General features: G+C 47.0%; 1 protein-coding gene across 1 annotated transcript in view; it reads left to right on the top strand.

The window, feature by feature from the left end:
* Positions 1 to 23,986, top strand: part of LOC137284335 (uncharacterized) — a 73,592-nt gene that overhangs the window by 27,283 nt on the left and 22,323 nt on the right. Inside the window, exons 18-22 of the mRNA XM_067816104.1 lie at positions 9,221 to 9,338; positions 11,193 to 11,314; positions 11,966 to 12,151; positions 12,530 to 12,659; positions 12,838 to 12,920. Coding sequence (XP_067672205.1) covers positions 9,221 to 9,338; positions 11,193 to 11,314; positions 11,966 to 12,151; positions 12,530 to 12,659; positions 12,838 to 12,920 — 639 coding nt within the window. The remainder of the gene's footprint in view (positions 1 to 9,220; positions 9,339 to 11,192; positions 11,315 to 11,965; positions 12,152 to 12,529; positions 12,660 to 12,837; positions 12,921 to 23,986) is intronic.

Raw genomic sequence — 23,986 nt, 5'->3', positions numbered from 1 at the left:
ATGTCTTCATCCATTAGTATTTAAATATATTTTATTTATATATAACAATGTACGGCAGAAAATTAGATCCTTTCAGAAGATTGAGAGAGCCATTAGGCGCCAGAGCCGTGCGACAGTCGGTGACCATCACCAACAATCCCAGCAAGATAGACCAGAATCAAACTCTGCTGGTTAGATTTCCAAACCTTGGTGAGAATGACCTCATTGTACCAGGCACTGTTCGACTGGCGTTCAATATCACGTTGACCTCCGACAACGACAAACGCGCGCTAGTGTGGAACGTGGGTCGAGCTATCATCAAGAAAACGACCGTCAAGATCAGCGGTAACGAGGTGCTGAGCATCGACGACAGCGACGTGTTTCACTGCTACAAGGATCTCTGGAAAAGCGATGGAGAACGAGTCAATAATGTGTACCAGGGTATCAGCAAATCAACCAGGGCGCGCATAGGGTATGTCTTCACGCCAGACCAGCTAGACAAGCTATCGGACGGTGACAAGGCCATCGCTCTAGCATACGGGAATCGATTCTGCGTGCCGCTCGACTTCGAGTTGCTCACGGGACACGCGCCGTTTTACCAGGCCGCGCTGGGTGATAGGCTCGAATACGAGCTCACGTTTAACGACTATAGCAAAGTAGTGGTTACGTCGAACGGTGATGAGGCCAGTTATGCCATAGACAACATCTCTCTGGAGTTCGACATGGTCACTAGCCCGGAGCTGGCCAGGCAGGTTCGAAGCCAGTACTCTGGGAAGATGGCTATCCTGTACGATCGCGTACTGAGGCATAGATCAATCGTGCGAGATAAGAGCGACACTGTGTGGAATATCAACCTGAACGTGCCGGCGCGATCGATGAAAGGTATCCTGGTCATCCCCGTGGAGGATTACGAGCCATTCCATAGGCACAGCGAGAAGTTTTTCAACCCCGAGATTGAAAAGGTGGAAGTCACCATCGAGGGCGTGCCCAACCAGCTGTTCAGTCATGGTATGAGACCACACCAGCAGTGGGATGAGATAAAAAAGCTACCAGTGGGGGGCCAACATTATATAACAAAGGACCTGGACCTCGGCTCCGTGCAGATCGGTGAATACCTGACCACCAAGTACGCCCTATGGTTGGACATGCGATCCACGGATGATGATAAACTGCATGGTAGCGGGCGCCGTATAGATAACGGCAGCGAAGGGATAACCATCCAGATTACTAAGAAGGCTCAAACCGCTGGTAAGTTGAAATTATATCTGTACGTTATTATGGACGCGCAACTTAATATAGACAATGGGAGATTCGTGCAAGCCATCTACTAGTGGGGGTCTCCCCCACACCCCCCGGGGGTACCCCCAACTGCCCACTGACCCACACTGCGCCATAGTGTGCGGGCAGACTGGCTGTGGGAAGACCGTTTTCGTGTTGGATATGTTGGAGAGTTACTACAAGGATGTGTTCGATAACATCGTTATCATGTGCCCTACTCTGAGCATGAATAAAACGTACGCGCGACCTTGGGTGATGACGGACCCGGACGTACACAAAATCGACCCTGGAACACGCCTGCAGGACTGGTTGAAAGCTCTTCACGAGAAATTTAAAGGGGAACCGACGCTGTTCATACTGGACGACTGCAGCGCTAATCGCGAGATAACAAAAAAGAGAGACATGCTATCGTACCTGGCCTTCTCCGGCCGGCATGCAAATCACAGCGTCTGGGTGCTAACGCAGAAGTTCAACTCGGTGTTGAAAGACCTCAGGGAGCAGACGCGATGGGTGGCCTTATTTCACTGCAAGGACAGGGATTCGTTTGAGGAGTGTTTGAGAGAGAACGATGTGATGAGTAAATTAGAACGGGAACGGGTGAAGAAACAGCTCGCTGAAACTAAACACGCTAAGCTCGTGCTAAAGACCGACCAACCAGTAGCATATAGAGTATGCTAAGCAAAGCTAAGCTAAAGCTAAGCAAAGCTAAGCAAAGCTAAGCATAGCTATGATATTTGAAGTATTTGTCGTGTGCAACTTAACCTTCATTTCTCTGTGTTTTGCCTGTATCGGGTATTATATAGTTAAAACTAAATCTTACTTGTTATATTATAAGATGGAGTGTGAGGAATTGCTCGAACAATTGTCGTTGGAGGGTTCCCCCACTGGGGGTGTAGGGGATTCCCCCAAGCGAGAGAAACTGGTGGCGTTGGCTGTTGGCGGCAAAGCCAAACATTACTTTGGAGACTACACTCCTGATAAAATTCACAAAATGTCAGCCGAAGAAATCGATAAGCTGTACGCTAGATACGAGTCCCGGCTCGGAGCAGAAATGACAAAGACAATAGGATCGGCTATGACCCAGATATACACCGGTATTGTATCACACTTCCTTCCCATTCCACCAGAGCGCCGACTTTACCTGTGGGAGGACCTCGAGAAAGACCCTTTTATCGAACACGCCGTGAGCTCTATCAGCTGCGGGTTGTACCACAAATATGGTATGTTGTTGGCTCCAGTGACGGCGGCGATTATCACGGCAAAACATTGTCAATTTGAGAGAAAGAATAATAATAATAGTACAGATGGATGCTGCACAGGAACCAGTGGAAACAGTGGAGGAGACCCCTTCACAGGAACCAGTGAGTCCCGAGGTGACGGTGGAGACCACTTCAACAGTAACCAGGCAGAAGAATCCTAAGAGAGTAGCTGCCGGTAAAAAACGGTGGTGTAACCAACATAAAGTGACCAACCCCCGACTGTTGTTGGCTGTAGGTGTAACTGCTGCCGTGGTTATAACATGGTTATATACACGTGAGGGAACTGAGGGAAACTCTGGGGGTGTGGGGGGTACCCCCACGCCGCCGGCAGGCCCCACTATTGACCCGCATATCATGTTATAATTTAAATATTTTTATATCATATACATAATGTCTGAGGGGAAAACATTCGTCAACGACGCATACCACGCCACAGTGGTCGCCAGTCTAGCCGTAGGGTACGCTCAGTTGACTAAAATGGTGCTTAAACAACCAACTATCAAGCTAGATTTCAACCTGCAGGATATGGGTATGCTTATAATGAACCTTGGTATGGCGATGGCCACAAAAGACATCCTAGTAAAACAAGGGATTATACCTGATAATATAATGAAATAAATATAGGGATGGCCACGATAGCTATGATGGTCGGTGGGGCGTTAGTGAATGCCCTGGCATTTTCCGGGAGTAATTTCCTCTTCTCGAAACTACGAGATGATCACGCGGCTGAAATACAGGAAGAAAGGAAGCGGCACGATCTCGCTACTGAGAAATTACAAAGAGCACAGGCCGAGTACGCTAAAAAACGCCTCCAGAGGATCGATTTTATTAATGAACAACTCACGCGTGAAAACCATGCCGTTCAAACATTCAACGATGTCGATGAAGCAATGAAAGAATACTACCTACTAACTGGTAAACAATTGGAACCGCTAAATAAACCCACACTCGCTCAGTACTACACACCATCCAAGGGACAAATGAATCGTGAACTGGGCTTCATAGTGTTGGGTATAGCAGCTACTGCGTTGGTTGCGAAGCAATTAAATTAAAATACCTATATAAGTAAACATGAGACCCGCTCCATACCGATGCGAATACATACTTATGGGGAAGACCGAGGCCTGTGGTAGGAAATGCAGGAATCAGGGGTTCTGTTGTTTCCATATGGGAAGTCCTAACTACACGTGTTCTGTGTGTGGTATCGGGGTTAAAGGACACTACTGTCTATGTAAAGCTCACGGAGCGAACGTAGTCAGACATCAACTCATCTACGAGAATAAAAAAGGCTACATAAAAGAACGTAGGCGACTGCTCAAGATAGCCACTTAAGGGTTACCTCGCCTTACTGTGAACCAATTAGACATTGGTTCTCTTAGGTGTAAACACGATGTCTACTGTAAGCGAGCTCAAGCGGGTCGCAAAACAGAGAGGTGTCATCGGGTATTCTCGAATGCGAAAGTCAGCATTGTTGAGATTACTAGGTTTAGAAGCCCCTCCTACGGTAAAACAATTAAAAGCTCAAGCAAAACAGCTTGGACACACGGGTTATTCAAACCTGGGGAGAGCCGGGTTAACCGCATTGTTATCACATGCCCCCGTTCCCACTGTAAAACAACTGAAAGTCGAGGCACACGATTTGGGTTTAGGCGGGTATTCCCGTATGAGGAAACCACAGCTTGTAGAATTATTACGACAGAATAGAGCTATTGACCTACAGTTCGTGCGCACTGAGCACGCTGTAGGCAACTATTTGAGAGGTTGGCGCATGCACGTTGATAGAAACATAGACATTACAGATATCAAGCCTCTGATAGCTGATAAGGTCAACCAGGAACTAAATAATCTAGGAAGTATCAAGTTTCAGATCACAGTGAAAATGTCGCTCGATAAGCAGGTTGGGAGTACCACTGAGTATGTTCAGCCTTACTTCCGAGGTAAACAAGAGGTCGTCACACATGCAGAGACCATTGACGCATCAATCGATACAAGTTTTCAGCAGATACGAGAATACCTAGAACGCTACACACACTTAGGGTCCGGGTGGGCTGTAGATAAAATCGATAATGTCTATCTAGACATAGCTAACTACGTGCCGTTCAGAGGCGGGTCATACCTAGCCTTGCCTCCCTACTATAGGAACAAACATGCCATAGTAAACGTTAAGAATAGAGGAAACGATTGCCTGAGGTTAGCTATCAGGTCAGCCTTATTTCCAGCTGGCAAGAATTCAGATAGGCTTTCTAGCTATCCCCAAGACGATGGGCTTAATTGGGATGGTATAGATGAACCCACCCCCATATCCCAGATGACTAAAGTAGAAAAGCAGAATAATCTGGCTATAAATGTCTTTGGGCACGAAGGTAACAAAACAATAGTACACAGGGTCAGCCCGGTGAAGGATCGCCAAGTTATCAATATATTCATGATCCAGCGAGGTGAAAAGTATCACTACACGTGGATAAAACATCTCAGCCGGTTGTTGCACGACCAGTCGAAACACATTGTGGAAAAACACTTTTGTGTACGATGCCTACACGGTTTCAGTCGAGCTGATTTATTAGAATCCCACCGGGATGATTGTCAAGGTGTGGGGCAGACGGCCATACGAGTCGACATGCCTAAGGAAGGTGAAAATATCCTAAAATTCAGTAACCACAAGAACCAAATGTCTGTACCTTATATCATATACGCCGACTTCGAAGCCTTAGTTGTGGGGGATTCCCCCACACACCCCAGTGCTGCCGCCGGCGAGGCTCCCAGTGGTAGCTTCACCCACAAGACACAAGAGCATAAAGCCTGTTCGTTTGGATACATTGTCGTCTGTTGTGACGGGGAAACGAAAGCTCCGGTAGTGTATAGGGGCCCTGACGCGGCTGAAAGGTTTCTAAAGTGTTTGCAGGAGGAAGAAAAAATTATTAGGAATGCATTGTATAGAATTGCTCCCATGCGTATGACCCGAGCCGACAGGCTAGCTCACGCTAGTAGCACTAACTGTCACGTGTGCGACTCACCACTTAACGGTGATTCGGTGAGAGATCACTGTCACATAACTGGTAAGTATAGAGGCGCCGCTCACAACGCGTGCAACCTTAAGCTTAAAATCAACCCTAAGACAATAAACATCCCCGTTGTCTTTCACAACTTGAGAGGGTACGACTCACACTTGATCATGCAGGCCATCGCGAAAATCGATGGTAATATAACGTGCATCCCCAACAACATGGAGAGATACATCTCCTTCAGCTTAAACGGACTTAGGTTCATTGACTCGTTTCAGTTCCTCCTGTCGTCACTCGACAGTCTGGTCAAGGCCAACAATACCTTCCCTATCACCGATCGATACACAGACGCCGAGACTAGACCCCTGCTTATGAGGAAGGGTGTGTACCCCTATGAGTACATGGATAGTTGGGCCAAGTTCACAGAGACCAGACTACCCCCTATTGACTGCTTTTATAGCAAGCTGAATGAGGCGTCCGTCTCACGAGATGATTACTCGCACGCGACTAACGTATGGAATAAACTGGGTTGTAAGAACCTGGGTGATTATCACGACCTGTACTTGAGGACAGATGTACTGCTGTTAGCCGACGTGTTTGAAACGTTTCGGCAGACATGTTTAAAGCAGTATAAACTCGACCCCGCATGGTATTACACCAGCCCAGGTCTGTCGTGGGACGCCTTGCTTAAAAAGACCGGAGTTAATTTGGAATTGCTCACAGATTACGACATGCACCTATTCATTGAGAAAGGCTTGCGAGGTGGGATTTCCATGGCATCCAAACGATACGCGAAAGCAAATAATCAATACGTGAAAGGTTACGATCCTAACAAACCAACCAATCACATTCTATACCTCGACGCAAACAACCTGTACGGCTGGGCCATGAGCCAGTATCTACCTACAGGGGGATTCGAATGGGTACCCCACGTTGATGTTATGGAGGTTGCACCAGATTCGAACAAAGGGTATATCCTCGAAGTTGACTTAGAGTATCCCAAGGAATTACACACATCGCACAACAGCTATCCCCTGGCCCCCGAACGTATGAGGGTTAACCCAGACTGGATGTCTGAGTACCAACATAACTTGTCAGGTGGGCGTGTGACAGACGTTGAAAAACTCGTGCCTAACTTAATGAATAAGACCAAGTACATCGTTCACTATCGCAACCTACAGCTGTACCTGTCGTTGGGTATGAGGCTGACCAAAATACACAGGGTGCTCATGTTCGACCAGAGCCCATGGATGGAGCCCTACATCAGAATGAACACAGACCTACGAAAAAAAGCCACCAGTGATTTTGAGAAAAATCTCTACAAGCTCATGAACAACTCGGTGTTTGGTAAGACTATGGAGAACCTGAGGAAACGCGTGACCGTGAAGCTGGTTCCGTCGAGTGAGGAAGACAAGCTCAGGAGATGGATAGCCAATCCGGCATTCAACCGTAGTAAGATATTCACAGACAACCTGGTTGCCCTACACATGAAGAAAAGCCACATAAAATTCAACCGGCCTGTTTACGTGGGGATGAGCATCCTCGATTTATCCAAACACCTGATGTACGACTTTTACTACAACGAGCTCAAGAAACAGTACGGCGACAGGTGTGAAGTGCTGTACACTGACACGGATTCCCTGCTGATGGAGATTCGAACCGAGGACGTGTACGAGGACATGAAAAAACACCTCGATTTATACGACACCAGCGACTACCCTAAGACCCATACCCTACACAGTACGGTAAATAAAAAGGTCCTAGGTAAGATGAAGGACGAGTGTGCTGGCACGCCCATAGCCGAGTACATAGGTTTGAGACCTAAGATGTACTCCATACTGAAAGCCGACAATAGTGAGATCCGGAAGGCTAAGGGGGTTAAGAAGTATGTGGTGAAACAACACATCAAACACGCCAGATTCAAGGAAGCCCTGTTCAAGACCCGTACCTTTAGACATAAAATGAACACACTTAGAAGTGATGGGCATAAGATATACGGACTGACTATAAACAAGACGTCCCTATCGCCTATGGACACGAAACGTTGGATAGCTATTGATGGAATAAACACATACGCGTATGGACATGAAAAAATTTGAGGCTATTTACTACAGCCCGCGTGGGTACTGGAAAGGAGCTAACGCAGTAGATAAGCTAGCTAAAATAGCGCGAGTACCCCCGGAGGAAGCCAAAGCGTGGCTTGAAAAACAAGCCCTGTGGCAGATCTATTTGCCGGCACCACGCTACGTGCCTAGAAGGAGGTTCGGTATTAACATACCTAATAGCATTCACCAGGCAGACCTACTGTTCCTACCCCACGATAAGAGGTACAAGTATGCCTTAACCGTAGTGGATGTAGCCAGTCGTTACAAGGAAGCCGAACCCTTGACCACGAAAGATTCGGCCCAGGTAGCCAGAGGATTTGAACGCATATACAAACGCAGCCCACTGACGTGGCCAACAGAGCTGCAAGTTGACCCCGGACGGGAGTTCATGGGTGCCGTGTCACAACTGCTAGCCAAACACGATACAAAGGTCAGGCGTGGCACGGCCGGAGCCCATCGCAGCCAAGCCATAGTTGAGAGATTTAATAGGACTTTGGCTGAGCGCTTGTTCGGCCATCAGTATGCTAGGGAGATGACCACCCCTGGAAAACGATCGACTGAATGGGTCACGAGGTTACCCAAGGTGGTGTCGGCAATCAACCATGAAGTCACCCGTCTCACCGGTAAGAAACCGGCAGACGCTATCAAACTAAAATCAATAGTTGCAGAGTCGGCCGCTCCATTGCGTGGGAAGGAGAAACAGATACCAGATAGGGCCCTAGTGAGGTATCTATACCAGCCGGGGGAACACGAGGGCGATAGCCGTAAGCGAGCCACCGATCCTATATGGTCAGTCAAAACTTACAACATAGATAAAGTGGATATGAAACCCGACGAACCTAACTTGTACTACTTGAGGGATGGGCCGGGTAGGGGGTTTGTAAGAGAAGAATTATTGATCGTACCGTACGGCACAGTGTTACCTCCTACCAAGGCACAGTAATTACCGCCAACTTTTTTGTAGTAGGGGTAATAGTAGCAAGAGCTAAGGGGCCCACCAACGTCTTATTTAGTAAATAAGGCGTTGTAGAGACATTTCTTGAAAGTGAGCCAGAACTATCATTCCCTATACTACTGCAGGACACACAACTACCACACAGCACATCACGACACACAGGTAACACGCAGCCCAGCAAGACACATAGCTACCACACAGCACAGCAGAACACATAGCTACCACACAGCACAGCAGGACACACAACTACCACGCAGCACAGCAGGACACACAGCTACCACACAGCACATCACGACACACAGCTAACACGCAGCACAGCAGAAAACATAGCTACCACACAGCACAGCAGGACACACAACTCACACACAGCACAGCAGGACGCACAGCTACCACAGAGCATAGCAGGACACACAACTACCACACAGAACTGAGAGACACTGAGCTACCACACAGCACAGAGAGACACACAGTTACCACACATCACAGCAGGACACACAGCTACCACACAGCATAGCAGGACACATAGCTACCACACAGCACAGCAGGACACACAGCTACCACACTTGTCATCATGACAAGCTATCTCTGAGCATTACCAAAGATAACAATGTCTGATGCTGCCCTGTGTTTGGTCTGCTGCAGCAGCTGGGCATGCTGCGTTGTGGAGACACCATGGTGTTCTACGCTCTCAAGGAAAGACTCAACAAAGATGAGGACGAGCGAGTCCGATATGAGAGTGCCAAATCTCTCATCCTGGTCGGTGGGTGCAATCAAGCGAAGGTTTTGTTACTTCTGTGATAATATCTGTGACCTAAGACCATCAATACACAGGAAAGGTAACATTTTGGTCATACACAGGAACAATGACATGTAAATAATTGTGATATGCTTCAAGGTTTAAAGTGGTAAGTTCCATCAACATACCCTTTTTTTCTCTAACATTTGACATACTAAACTCAGCAAAATTATGAACTTGACACTCAAAATTATTTTTCAAATAGTGTTTTGAAACTTTTCTTGAAAGAGTTTTTGTTGTGATTGTGGTTAAATGCATTGTCAAGGGCATTACGTCACACATTGATTCTACTGGTCGGGCATACGTAGCAAGGGGGAGAGCACTGCATGGTAAAATCATGTTGCCACGTCACAAGTCACATGACCTATTGATACACGTGCAATTGATCTCATGGTAGCAGAGTAGAGTGTCATCTCAGAAAAACATGGTTTTATTGTTAATTATTCCTTAATTTGCAATGCCACAACAGTCAAACATTCAGTGCGAACGTGCCATTGGCATGCTGAATACAGGAACGTCTGTCACTGATGTTGCGAGGGTTATGGGATGCAGTTGACCATCCATAATCTTCATACACGTGTCCATCAAACTGGCACCACAGCTGACCACCCTTCTCCTGTTTGACCATGTGTGACATCACACACAGATCGACAGATTGTTTTACGTCATTTGCGCAATATTGTTTGGAGGTCTAGTGGCTGCACAAACCATTCGAAATCGCCTGTGCTCTGCTCATCTTCATGCACAGCGACCATGTTGTGGACCAATTCTAACCTGTTTCCATCGACACTAACATCTTCTCTGGGCGCGACAGCACCTGAGATGGACCCAGCAAGATTGGAAAAGGGTCGTGTATAGTGATGAATTAAGGTTCACATTAACATTAGCTGATGGAAGTATTAGAGTTTTGAGAAGACGAGGACAATGCAATCCCCATTGTTGCATACAGGAAATGGATCGATTTGGGGGCGGTAGTGTTATGGTTTGGGGTGCTATCAACGGTCATGCTCAATCCCTGCTCATGGTCAACCAGGGAAACCTTTATGCGGCAACATACAGGGATCAGGTGCTCGTTCCAGAGCTTTTGCCTTTCATGGCAGCTCATGGCCCAGGTCTGACTTTCCAACAGGATGACGCCTGTTTAATTTAACAACACTTTAACAACAAATTACCTCAGGAACGCTTGCATCAATATCATGGACTGGCCCTCAAAATCTCTCGACGTCAACCCCATAGATCATGTGTGGGATGTGTGATTCAGGTAAGGGACCCTTCACAGAACTTGCAGGAACTTGGTGCCATGTAGGTACAAACATGGCGGTGCATTCCCCATGCTGTGTTCAGACGCATCATCCAATCCATAAGGAGACGTTGTATCGCAGTTGTGAACGCCCATGGAGGACACACCCGATATTGACATGATTTCATTAAGTTGTGACTCACAGTTTTTGATCATGGACATTGTAGTTGCATTTCCTGTGGAACCGATTCCATGACAAACATGATCTGTATGCTATAGCATCTTTAATGACAAGAGAATTGAATACAATCGTTATTTCAAACCCATTTTCCAAAATGTTCAAATTATTGACTTTGAAACTAGTGTAAATTTTTTATTTTTGTTTAGTTTATATCTATACAGCTACCTACCTATCTACCCACTTATCTACCTCCCCAACCCCTCCTCACTTTCTACTTTTTGGTATCTCCACAAGCTGCAGCTACTCCTCAAGTACCTGCTATCATTCCATTAGCCCACCTTTCCATTTATCCAAATACCCACCCTCCAGCACTCTCACTCTTGTTACATGTGCACAGGCTGCTGGGAGGAGGAGATTCTACAGGTGCTTCTCAAGTACCTGGCTATTGGCAACACTGAGATCCGACAGGACCTGATTAGGACCATGATCAATGGCAAAAACGTACAGTATGTTGACAAGGTGAGCTGGTCCTGACACCACACAGACAGTTGCTATACAATGTAGTTCTGTGTCAGTGAGTTTGTCAAGAAACATTGGCTTCATCCATACATGATGTGTGGTCAGTTGTTGATGATGTCGGAGAGTGATTAGAGGTTGCTGCCACATCAGTATCCATGAAAGTATGTACACCCATGTTCAAGATAGCAGTTAGCATTTCTGTGAGTTATTGAAGCAGTATTAGAAGACATTTAGTCCTTATATCTGGTGCCTCTGTAACCATTGTGTCATGTGACCAATATATCAGACTTACTTGGATACTGAAAGGTGACATTACATTTTTTTTACATTTTTTTTAAATTAATCATGTGCGGGTAGTAGAACATTCTTTCTACGATTAGGAAGTTTTATGAATATATATGGACAATCTTTCTGAATGTGTTTTACTGGTGCTATTAACCAATGACATGAGTTTCAGCATGTACATAATAATATTTCTTTATGTATTTATTTCTTGACAAGAAATATCCTGGTAAAACACATAGAAAGTGACAAACCAGCCATGCTCTTGAATCAGTCGTGAATGATGTGCCAGCTGCCTACAGCAAGGAATGTTTTTGTCAAGTGTGTATGTCCTTTCCAAGTGGTGGAGATGCTGTTCGTCTGTTCCAGAACATGCCAACCTTCCCTGAACTGGTGAAGATCTTGAGTCATTTCTGTGGCAACCCTGATCCTGAGGATCCTATATCATTTGAGGCAGCTGTGCTGCTGGGCCGTCTGTGTGTGGCAGATGCCAATGGCAAGCAGAAGTTGAAAAATGCTCTCACCGAGTCCACAGATTCCCACATCAAGTCTAAGGTCTGTCTACCATCAAGAGTGCATGTTGTATGTTGGCCATCCCACCCAGTCTACCAAGGTTTTTTCTGCATATCATTGTTCTCTGTGTCCTCAAGTATTTTGTCCTGTCCTGAAATAAAGGATATTCTGTTATGATTTAATTCTCTTGTCCTATTGTCCAGCAGGTAGTGGAGAACAGTATCTTCTGTATTCATGCATGTCCTCCTGTCCTACAGAATATTTTGTTTTTGTGCTGCTTTTTCACAAAAAATGACCTTCACACATTGTACACATGTATACCAAGCGGACGGTATAGCCACTATGCTACCTCACCATGTCCTCTGTGTCCCCACCTCCTGCTAGCATGTATGTCCTCATATATGTTCCTTTGTCTTGCAGGCAGTGGAGATTCTGGTAAAGCAGCTGAACTGCACTGACAGCAGTGTCATAACCAGTGTACAGGACATCCTTGCCACATCTACTGTTTGGAAGCATCGCGAACTTGCAGCCAAACTCCTCATCTCCCTCGGTGGGTTAAGGACAGGTCCTAGTTCTGTGGTTGTAAGGGGATGCATTGGGGGCAGGTTTATTATGCAACAGATGGGGAAAGGACATGTTGTAGATGGATGGTTGTACGGGGTACATCTGTTAGAAAACAACCGTCAGGGTAGTATGTAAAGTGATCTTTTCCCACCTTCATGGTACAGGCCCAGGACATCCATGTGTGAGGGATGACTATGAGGAGATCTACCTGTTGCTGGAAAGACGCCTGTGGGATGACCCCAGTAAGGTAAATAACTCCTGTACAAAAATTACATACTACTTAGCTGTGTACTGTATACTACCCATAGCGCAACTTAGTGTGTGTTATATTGAGGGACAGTTGTGTCTTGTTATAGTGAAGGACAGTTGTGGACTGTTTACTACCCATAGCAAAACTTAGTGTGTGTTATGTTGAAGGACAGTTGTGTATTGTTGTTGTGAAGGACAGTTGTGGACTGTTTACTACACAGCACAACATAGTGTGTTATGTGCACTATGTTGTGCTGAAAGACAGTTGTGTATTGTTTGCTGCACACAGCACAAAACAGTATGTGTTGTATTGAGGGACACCTGTGTGCTGTTTTACTGAAAGATAGTTGTGCATTGTTTACAAGAAACAGCACAATACAGTGTGTTGTATTGAAATACACCTGTGTACTGTTTTAATGAAGGACAGTTGTGTATTGTTTACAAGACACATCACAACACAGTGTGTGTTGTATTGAAAGACACCTGTGTACTGTTTTAATGAAGGACAGTTGTGTATTGTTTACAAGACACATCACAACACAGTGTGTGTTGTATTGAAAGACACCTGTGTACTGTTTTAATGAAGGACAGATGTGCATTGTTTACAAGACACATCACAACACAGTGTGTGTTAGTAGTAGGGGTAATAGTAGCAAGAGCTAAGGGCCCAACCAAAGCCTTATTTAGTAAATAAGGCTTTGTAGAGACTTTTTTTGAAAGTGTTTTAGAACCCCCATTCCCTATACTACTTCCCACGCAATGGAGCGGCCGACTCTGCAACTATTGATTTTAGTTTGATAGCGTCTGCCGGTTTCTTACCGGTGAGACGGGTGACTTCATGGTTGATTGCCGACACCACCTTGGGTAACCTCGTGACCCATTCAGTCGATCGTTTTCCAGGGGTGACCATCTCCCTAGCATACTGATGGCCGAACAAGCGCTCAGCCAAAGTCCTATTAAATCTCTCAACTATGGCTTGGCTGCGATGGGCTCCGGCCGTGCCACGCCTGACCTTTGTATCGTGTTTGGCTAGCAGTTGTGACACGGCACCCATGAACTCCCGTCCGGGGTCAACTTGCAGCTCTGTTGGCCACGTCAGCGGACTGCGTTTGTATATGCGTTCGAATCCTCTGGCTACCTGGGCCGAATCTTTCGTGGTCAAGGGTTCGGCTTCCTTGTAACGACTGGCTACGTCCACTACGGTTAAGGCATACTTGTACCTCTTGTCGTGGGGTAGGAACAGTAGGTCTGCCTGGTGAACGCTATTAGGTATGTTAATACCGAACCTCCTTCTAGGCACGTAGCGTGGTGCCGGCAAATAGATCTGCGACAGGGCTTGTTTTTCAAGCCACGCTTTGGCTTCCTCCGGGGGTACTCGCGCTATTTTAGCTAGCTTATCTACTGCGCTAGCTCCTTTCCAGTACCCACGCGGGCTGTAGTAAATAGCCTCAAATTTTTTCATGTCCATACGCGTATGTGTTTATTCCATCAATAGCTATCCAACGTTTCGTGTCCATAGGCGACAGGGACGTCTTGTTTATAGTCAGTCCGTATATCTTATGTCCATCACTTCTAAGTGTGTTCATTTTATGCCTAAAGGTACGGGTCTTGAACAGGGCTTCCTTGAATCTGGCGTGTTTGATGTGTTGTTTCACCACATACTTCTTAACCCCCTTAGCCTTCCGGATCTCACTATTGTCGGCTTTCAGTATGGAGTACATCTTAGGTCTCAAACCTATGTACTCGGCTATGGGCGTGCCAGCACACTCGTCCTTCATCTTACCTAGGACCTTTTTATTTACCGTACTGTGTATGGTATGGGTCTTAGGGTAGTCGCTGGTGTCGTATAAATCGAGGTGTTTTTTCATGTCCTCGTACACGTCCTCGGTTCGAATTTCTAACAGCAGGGAATCCGTGTCAGTGTACAGCACTTCACACCTGTCGCCGTACTGTTTCTTGAGCTCGTTGTAGTAAAAGTCGTACATCAGGTGTTTGGATAAATCGAGGATGCTCATCCCCACGTAAACAGGCCGGTTGAATTTTATGTGGCTTTTCTTCATGTGTAGGGCAACCAGGTTGTCTGTGAATATCTTACTACGGTTGAATGCCGGACTGGCTATCAATCTCCTGAGCTTGTCTTCCTCACTCGACGGAACCAGCTTCACGGTCACGCGTTTCCTCAGGTTCTCCATAGTCTTACCAAACACCGAGTTGTTCATGAGCTTGTAGAGATTTTTCTCAAAATCACTGGTGGCTTTTTTTCGTAGGTCTGTGTTCATTCTGATGTAGGGCTCCATCCATGGGCTCTGGTCGAACATGAGCACCCTGTGTATTTTGGTCAGCCTCATACCCAACGACAGGTACAGCTGTAGGTTGCGATAGTGAACGATGTACTTGGTCTTATTCATTAAGTTAGGCACGAGTTTTTCAACGTCTGTCACACGCCCACCTAACAAGTTATGTTGGTACTCAGACATCCAGTCTGGGTTAACCCTCATACGTTCGGGGGCCAGGGGGTAGCTGTTGTGTGATGTGTGTAATTCCTTGGGATACTCTAAGTCAACCTCGAGGATATAACCTTTGTTCGAATCTGGTGCAACCCCCATAACATCAACGTGGGGTACCCATTCGAATCCCCCTGTAGGTAGATACTGGCTCATGGCCCAGCCGTACAGGTTGTTTGCGTCGAGGTAGAGAATGTGATTGGTTGGTTTGTTAGGATCGTAACCTTTCACGTATTGATTATTTGCTTTCGCGTATCGTTTGGATGCCATGGACATCCCACCTCGCAAGCCTTTCTCAATGAATAGGTGCATGTCGTAATCTGTGAGCAATTCCAAATTAACTCCGGTCTTTTTAAGCAAGGCGTCCCACGACAGACCTGGGCTGGTGTAATACCATGCAGGGTCGAGTTTATACTGCTTGAAACACGTCCGCCTAAACATCTCAAACACGTCGGCTAACAGCAGTACATCTGTCCTCAAGTACAGGTCGTGATAATCACCCAGGTTCTTACAACCCAGTTTATTCCATACGTTAGTCGCGTGCGAGTAATCATCTCGTGAGACGGACGCCTCATTCAGCTTGCTATAAAAGCAGTCAATAGGGGGTAGTCTGGTCTCGGTGAACTTGACCCAACTATCCATGTACTCATAGGGGTACACACCCTTCCTCATAAGCAGGGGTCTAGTCTCGGCGTCTGTGTATCGATCGGTGATAGGGAAGGTATTGTTGGCCTTGACCAGACTGTCGAGTGACGACAGGAGGAACTGAAACGAGTCAATGAACCTAAGTCCGTTTAAGCTGAAGGAGATGTATCTCTCCATGTTGTTGGGGATGCACGTTATATTACCATCGATTTTCGCGATGGCCTGCATGATCAAGTGTGAGTCGTACCCTCTCAAGTTGTGAAAGACAACGGGGATGTTTATTGTCTTAGGGTTGATTTTAAGCTTGAGGTTGCACGCGCTGTGAGCGGCGCCTCTATACTTACCAGTTATGTGGCAGTGATCTCTCACCGAATCACCGTTAAGTGGTGAGTCGCACACGTGACAGTTAGTGCTACTAGCGTGAGCTAGCCTGTCGACTCGGGTCATACGTATGGGAGCGATTCTATACAATGTATTCCTAATAATTTTTTCTTCCTCCTGCAAACACTTTAGAAACCTTTCAGCCGCGTCAGGGCCCCTATACACTACCGGAGCTTTCGTTTCCCCGTCACAACGGACGACAATGTATCCAAACCCACAGGCTTTATGCTCTTGTGTTTTGTGGGTAAAGCTACCACTGGGAACCTCGCCGGCGGCACCACTGGGGGAATCCCCCACCACCAAGGCTTCGAAGTCGGCGTATATGATATAAGGCACAGACATTTGGTTCTTGTGGTTACCGAATTTTAGGATATTATCACCTTCCTTAGGCATGTCGACTCGTATGGCCGTCTGCCCCACACCTTGACAATCCTCCCGGTGGGATTCTAATAAATCAGCTCGTGTGAAGCCATGTAGGCATCGTTCACAGAAGTGGGTCTTTTCTCTGTGTGCCGATTGGTCATACAACAGCCTGCTAAAGTGTTTTATCCATGTGTAGTGATACTTGTCACCTCGCTGGATCATGAATATATTGATAACTTGGCGATCCTTCACCCCGCTGACCCTGTGTACTATTGTTGTGTTACCTTCGTGCCCAAAGACATTTATAGCCAGATTATTCTGTTTTTCTACTTTAGTGATCTGGGATATGGGGGTGGGTTCATCTATACCATCCCAGTTGAGCCCATCATCCTGAGGATAATTAGAAGGCCTGTTCGGATTAGTGTCAGCTGGAAATAAGGCTGACCTGATAGCTAACCTCAGGCAATCGTTTCCTCTATTCTTAACGTTTACTATGGCATTTTTGTTCCTATAGTAGGGAGGCAAGGCTAGGTATGACCCGCCTCTGAACGGCACGTAGTTAGCTATGTCTAGATAGACATTATCGATTTTATCTACAGCCCACCCGGACCCCAAGTGTGTGTAGCATTCTAGGTATTCTCGTATCTGCTGAAAACTGGTATCGATTGATGTGTCAATGGTCTCTGTATGTGTGACGACTTCTTGTTTACCTCGGAAGTAAGGCTGAACATACTCAGTGAGGTCCCCAACCTGCTTATCGAGCGACATTTTCACTGTGATCTGAAACTTGATACTTCCTAGGTTATTTAGTTCCTGGTTGACCTTATCAGCTATCAGAGGCTTGATATCTGTAATGTCTATGTTTCTATCAACGTGCATGTGCCAACCTCTCAAATAGTTGCCTACAGCGCGCTCAGTGCGCACGAACTGTAGGTCAATAGCTCTATTCTGTCGTAATAATTCTAAAAGTTGTGGTTTCCTCATACGGGAATATCCGCCTAAACCCAAATCGTGTGCCTCGGCTTTCAGTTGTTTTACAGTGGGAGGTTTTGCTACGGGGGCATGTGATAACAATGCGGTTAACCCGGCTCTCCCCAGGTTTGAATAACCCGTGTATCCAAGCTGTTTTGCTTGAGCTTTTAATTGTTTTACCGTAGGGGCTTCTAAACCTAGTAATCTCAACAATGCTGACTTCCGCATTCGAGAATACCCGATCACACCTCTCTGTTTTGCGACCCGCTTAAGCTCGCGTACAGTAGTCATAGTGTTTACACCTAAGAGAACCAATGTCTAATTGGGTCACATTGATAAAAAATATAGTGAATCAGAATACCCGGTGTTTTGCGATATGCTTAAGCTCGCGTACAGTAGTCATAGTTTACACCTATTTGGAGTCTATCTTGAGCAGTCGCCTACGTTCTTTTATGTAGCCCTTTTTATTCTCGTAGATGAGTTGATGTCTGACTACGTTCGCTCCGTGAGCTTTACATAGACAGTAGTGCCCTTTAACCCCGATACCACACACAGAACACGTGTAGTTAGGACTTCCCATATGGAAACAACAGAACCCCTGATTCCTGCATTTCCTACCACAGGCCTCGGTCTTCCCCATAAGTATGTATTCGCATCGGTATGGAGCGGGTCTCATGTTTACTTATATGGGTATTTAGTTTAATTGCTTCGCAACCAATGCAGTAGCTGCTATACCCAACACTATGAAGCCCAGTTCACGATCCATTTGCCCCTTGGATGGTGTGTAGTACTGAGCGAGTGTGGGTTTATTTAGCGGTTCCAATTGTTTACCAGTTAGTAGGTAGTATTCTTTCATTGCTTCATCGACATCGTTGAATGTTTGAACGGCATGGTTTTCATGCTGGAGTTGTTCGTTAATAAAATCGATCCTCTGGAGGCGTTTTTTAGCGTACTCGGCCTGTGCCCTTTGTAATTTCTCAGTAGCGAGATCGTGCCGCTTCCTTTCTTCCTGTATTTCAGCCGCGTGGTCATCTCGTAGTTTCGAGAAGAGGAAATTACTCCCGGAAAATGCCAGGGCATTCACTAACGCCCCACCGACCATCATAGCTATCGTGGCCATCCTATATTTATTTCATTATATTTTCAGGTATTATCCCTTGTTTTACTAGGATGTCTTTTGTGGCCATCGCCATACCAAGGTTCATTATGAGCATACCCATATCCTGCAGGTTGAAATCTAGCTTGATAGTTGGTTGTTTAAGCACCATTTTAGTCAACCGAGCGTACCCTACGGCTAGACTGGCGACCACTGTGGCGTGGTATGCGTCGTTGACGAACGTTTTCCCCTCAGACATTATGTATATGATATAAAAATATTAAAATTATAACATGATATGCGGGTCGACAGTGGGGGTACCCCCCACACCCCCAACAGTGGGGGTCCCAGGGTTTCCCACAGTGGGGGTACCCCCAGGGTTTCCCACACCCCCACGATATAACCATGTTATAACCACGGCAGCAGTTACGCCTACAGCCAACAACAGTCGGGTTGGGTTGGTCACTGTAATAATTTTATGTTGGTTACACCACCGTTTTTTACCGGCAGCTACTCTCTTAGGATTCTTCTGCCTGGTTACTGTTGGGGGTTCCTGTGAAGGGGTCACCTCGGGAGGGGTTTCCCTCACTGTGGGGGGTACCCCCACTGGGGTCTCCTGTGCAGCATCCATCTATACTATTATTATTATTTTTTCTCTCAAATTGACAATGCTTTGCCGTGATAATCGCCGCCGTCACTGGAGCCAACAACATACCATATTTGTGGTACAGCTCGCAGCTGATAGAGCTCACGGCGTGTTCGATAAAAGGGTCTTTCTCGAGGTCCTCCCACAGGTAAAGTCGGCGCTCTGGTGGAATGGGAAGGAAGTGTGACACAATACCGGTGTATATCTGGGTCATAGCCGATCCTATTGTCTTTGTCATTTCTGCTCCGAGCCGGGACTCGTATCTAGCATACAGCTTATCGATTTCTTCGGCTGACATTTTGTGAATTTTATCCGGAGTGTAGTCTCCAAAGTAATGTTTGGCTTTGCCGCCAACAGCCAACGCCACCAGTTTCTCTCGCTTGTCATCAGTGGGGGAGACCCCCACACCCTCAGGTACCAACAATTGTTCGAGCAATTCCTCACACTCCATCTTATAATATAACAAGTAAGATTTAGTTTTAACTATATAATACCCGATGCAGACAAAACACAGAGAAATGAAGGTTAAGTTGCACACGACAAACACTTCAAATATCATAGCTATACTTAGCATTTGCTTAGCTTTAGCTTAGCTTTGCTTAGCTTTGCTAAGCTTTGCTTAGCTTTGCTTAGCTTTAGCACACCCTATATGCTACTGGTTGGTCGGTCTTGAGCACGAGCTTAGCGTGTTTAGTTTCAGCGAGCTGTTTCTTCACCCGTTCCCGTTCTAATTTGCTCATCACATCGTTCTCTCTCAAACACTCCTCAAACGAATCCCTGTCCTTGCAGTGAAATAAGGCCCCCCATCGCGTCTGCTCCCTGAGGTCTTTCAACACCGAGTTGAACTTCTGCGTTAGCACCCAGACGCTGTGATTTGCATGCCGGCCGGAGAAGGCCAGGTACGATAGCATGTCTCTCTTTTTTGTTATCTCGCGATTAGCGCTGCAGTCGTCCAGTATGAACAGCGTCGGTTCCCCTTTAAATTTCTCGTGAAGAGCTTTCAACCAGTCCTGCAGGCGTGTTCCAGGGTCGATTTTGTGTACGTCCGGGTCCGTCATCACCCAAGGTCGCGCGTACGTTTTATTCATGCTCAGAGTAGGGCACATGATAACGATGTTATCGAACACATCCTTGTAGTAACCCTCCAACATATCCAACACGAAAACGGTCTTCCCACAGCCAGTCTGCCCGCACACTATGGCGCAGTGTGGGTCAGTGGGCAGTGGGGGGTACCCCCCATCAGTAGATGGCTTGCACGAATCTCCCATTGTCTATATTAAGTTGCGCGTCCATAATAACGTACAGATATAATTTCAACTTACCAGCGGGTTGAGCCTTCTTAGTAATCTGGATGGTTATCCCTTCGCTGCCGTTATCTATACGGCGCCCGCTACCGTGCAGTTTATCATCATCCGTGGATCGCATGTCCAACCATAGGGCGTACTTGGTGGTCAGGTATTCACCGATCTGCACGGAGCCGAGGTCCAGGTCCTTTGTTATATAATGTGGGGTCCCCACTGGTAGCTTTTTTATCTCATCCCACTGCTGGTGTGGTCTCATACCATGACTGAACAGCTGGTTGGGCACGCCCTCGATGGTCACTTCCACCTTTTCAATCTCGGGGTTGAAAAACTTCTCGCTGTCCCTCCGGAATGGCTCGTAATCCTCCACGGGGACGACCAGGATACCTTTCATCGATCGCGCCGGCACGTTCAGGTTGATATTCCACACAGTGTCGCTCTTATCTCGCACGACTGATCTATGTCTCAGTACGCTATCGTACAGGATAGCCATCTTCCCAGAGTACTGGCTTCGAACCTGCCTGGCCAGCTCCGGGCTAGTGACCATGTCAAACTCGAGAGAGATGTTGTCTATGGCATAACTGGCCTCATCACCGTTCGGCGTACGCACTACTTTGCTATAGTCGTTAAACGTGAGCTCGTATTCGAGCCTATCACCCAGCGCGGCCTAGTAAAACGGTGCGTGTCCCGTGAGCAACTCGAAGTCGAGCGGCACGCAGAATCGATTCCCGTATGCTCGAGCGATGGCTTTTTCACCGTCCGATAGCTTGTCTAGCTGGTCTTGCGTGAAGGCATACCCTATGCGCGACCGGGTTGATTTGCTGATGCCCTGGTACACATCATTGACTCGTTCTCCCTCGCTTTTCCAGAGATCCCCGTAGCAGTGAAACACGTCGCTGTCGTCGATACTCAGCACCTCGTTACCACTGATCTTGACGGTCGTTTTCTTGATGATAGCTCGACCCACGTTCCGCACTAGCTCGCGTTTGTCGTTGTCGGAGGTCAACGTGATATTGAACGCCAGTCGAACAGTGCCTGGTACAATGAGGTCATTCTCACCAAGGTTTGGAAATCTAACCAGCAGAGTTTGATTCTGGTCTATCTTGCTGGGATTGTTGGTGATGGTCACCGACTGGCGCACGGCTCTGGCTCCTAATGGCTCTCTCAATCTTCTGAAAGGATCTAATTTTCTGCCGTACATTGTTATATAAAGGAAATATATTTTTAATACTAATGGATGAAGACATACCTATGGATGATATGTGGGGCGATAGTGCCCAGGCATTCGATGATGACCAGGAGACCTCATTCTCGCAAGGTGGCGCACTCACGTGGCAGGCCGTCGACGATTATTACAACGCAGTTGAAAATAAATCCAAACTCAAGCTGCTGTGGCGAGACTATTCCAAGTTTACCATCGATAGCAATGGCAAGCTGCGTTTGAAGGCTCGCCCGGAGATCGATCTCGTGAATAAACGCATGAGAGAACCGCTTGCTTTATCAACATTGGGCAGTAAACATGGGAGTGACTTGATCCGCGATGAACTAGGTTTCATAGATTACGGTGGCGCGCGACCTAAGCTTCCTCCAAAGGTCCGTCAAGGTCTGCAAGACATCAGGGACGCCACATCAGACCAAAACATGACTTATGATATTAAAAAGGTGTTGGCCGACTACGAGAACAAGCCCTTCCCGGGTCTCGAATTTACCTTTCGGGAACTGCGGGGGTTGGATCTGACGATGCAAACCATTAGCGGACATCTCGCGAAAAGCACGGCCAAAATTAGCGTGATAGACGACCACAACGCCCATGAAAAGGACAAACTCGGTGAAACTGAGGACGAGGCTCTGAAAGCCACCATCAAGAAACGAATACGTAATTTGGAAGAGGAAAGGCAGACCTGGCTGGAGACAGGGTCCGGCTTCAAAGAAAAGCTTCGATCCCAGGTCAGCCGTATACGGGAAACCATCAATCAAGTCCTCTACCGAGACACCACGTTAGCAGACAGGATTCAGATATTGTTCCGGGAGCAAGGGATCACCATCGCCAGCATTCTGACTGCATTGGGTTTCATCATATCAACCCTGGTGGTGTCACTGACAGGGGGTACTGTGGGGCCTGCCGGCGGCGGAACCCCAAGTGGCAGTGGTGTTAAAGACTGGATAAAAAAACTCGGGGAAGGCCTAGCTAAACTGGCTGGTAAAGCCGCCGAAGCCCTTCCCGGCATCCTGGGTAGCATCGTCTCGTGGTTGTTGGGCGCTCTGGCTAAAACTGCCACGTGGCTCAGTCAAAACCTGTGGGCAGCCATCGTCGCCGTGGCGGGTCTGGTGTACGTAGCGGCTAAGAAATTTTTAACCAAATAAGTCCCAAAGCTACCCCACCAACCACCAGGGCCGTTTTACTATCGATGTGCTGCTGATTGGAGGCCTGAATATGAGGGGCCACCTCCTGTGGTGTTGGTTGAACTTTAGACTCCGGGGGTGGCGCCACTATACCCGTTTCACGTGGTGGGATGTGTGGGATATAGGGGGTGTTAATATCGGGGTTGATACCCAACTTTTGATCCGCCGTGGCTATGACTATTTTGTTGTTATAACCCACCACTTTTTTTACTCTCAGTTGCATATCACTCGGAGCCATGTACAGCCCCACGCCGAACACGTAATTGACTTTCGATCTGGCGTATTCTAACACGTTTTGGTAACGGTCGATAGCCAGCGGGAGATCAACTGGAGAATTGATAGCATCATCAACGTTGGCAACGAACTGTTTCTGAGCGTCGTAAGCAGTTCCCTTACCGAGGATGTTGGAACGCGTCATCGACTGCGCACCCAACAGCGCCCACACGTACATTCGAATCGAGTCGTTCAAGCGTATTGTACCAGCACGAGTGAATCCTTTCGATGTTTTTGAGATCATTTTAGTCCAGGCTGTGGCTGCATCAGGATTGGTTTGCTTTATGTAGCTGACATGGATCTTTTCATTCGTTGTGGGACCTGTAAATGTATGACGGTGTGGGTTGTATGTACCATCTGCAGAACCGGCCATATATGTTCCGGACCTGTAGAAGTACACGTAAACTATACCGAGACCATGGTTCACACCAGGAAGGCGAAAGTCTTTATTCGTTGGAATCTCAAACTCCCCACAAACAC

This window comes from Haliotis asinina, chromosome 5 (genome assembly GCF_037392515.1).
Source record: "Haliotis asinina isolate JCU_RB_2024 chromosome 5, JCU_Hal_asi_v2, whole genome shotgun sequence".
Classification (NCBI taxonomy): domain Eukaryota; kingdom Metazoa; phylum Mollusca; class Gastropoda; order Lepetellida; family Haliotidae; genus Haliotis; species Haliotis asinina.
This window is presented reverse-complemented; position numbering and strand designations above follow the sequence as displayed.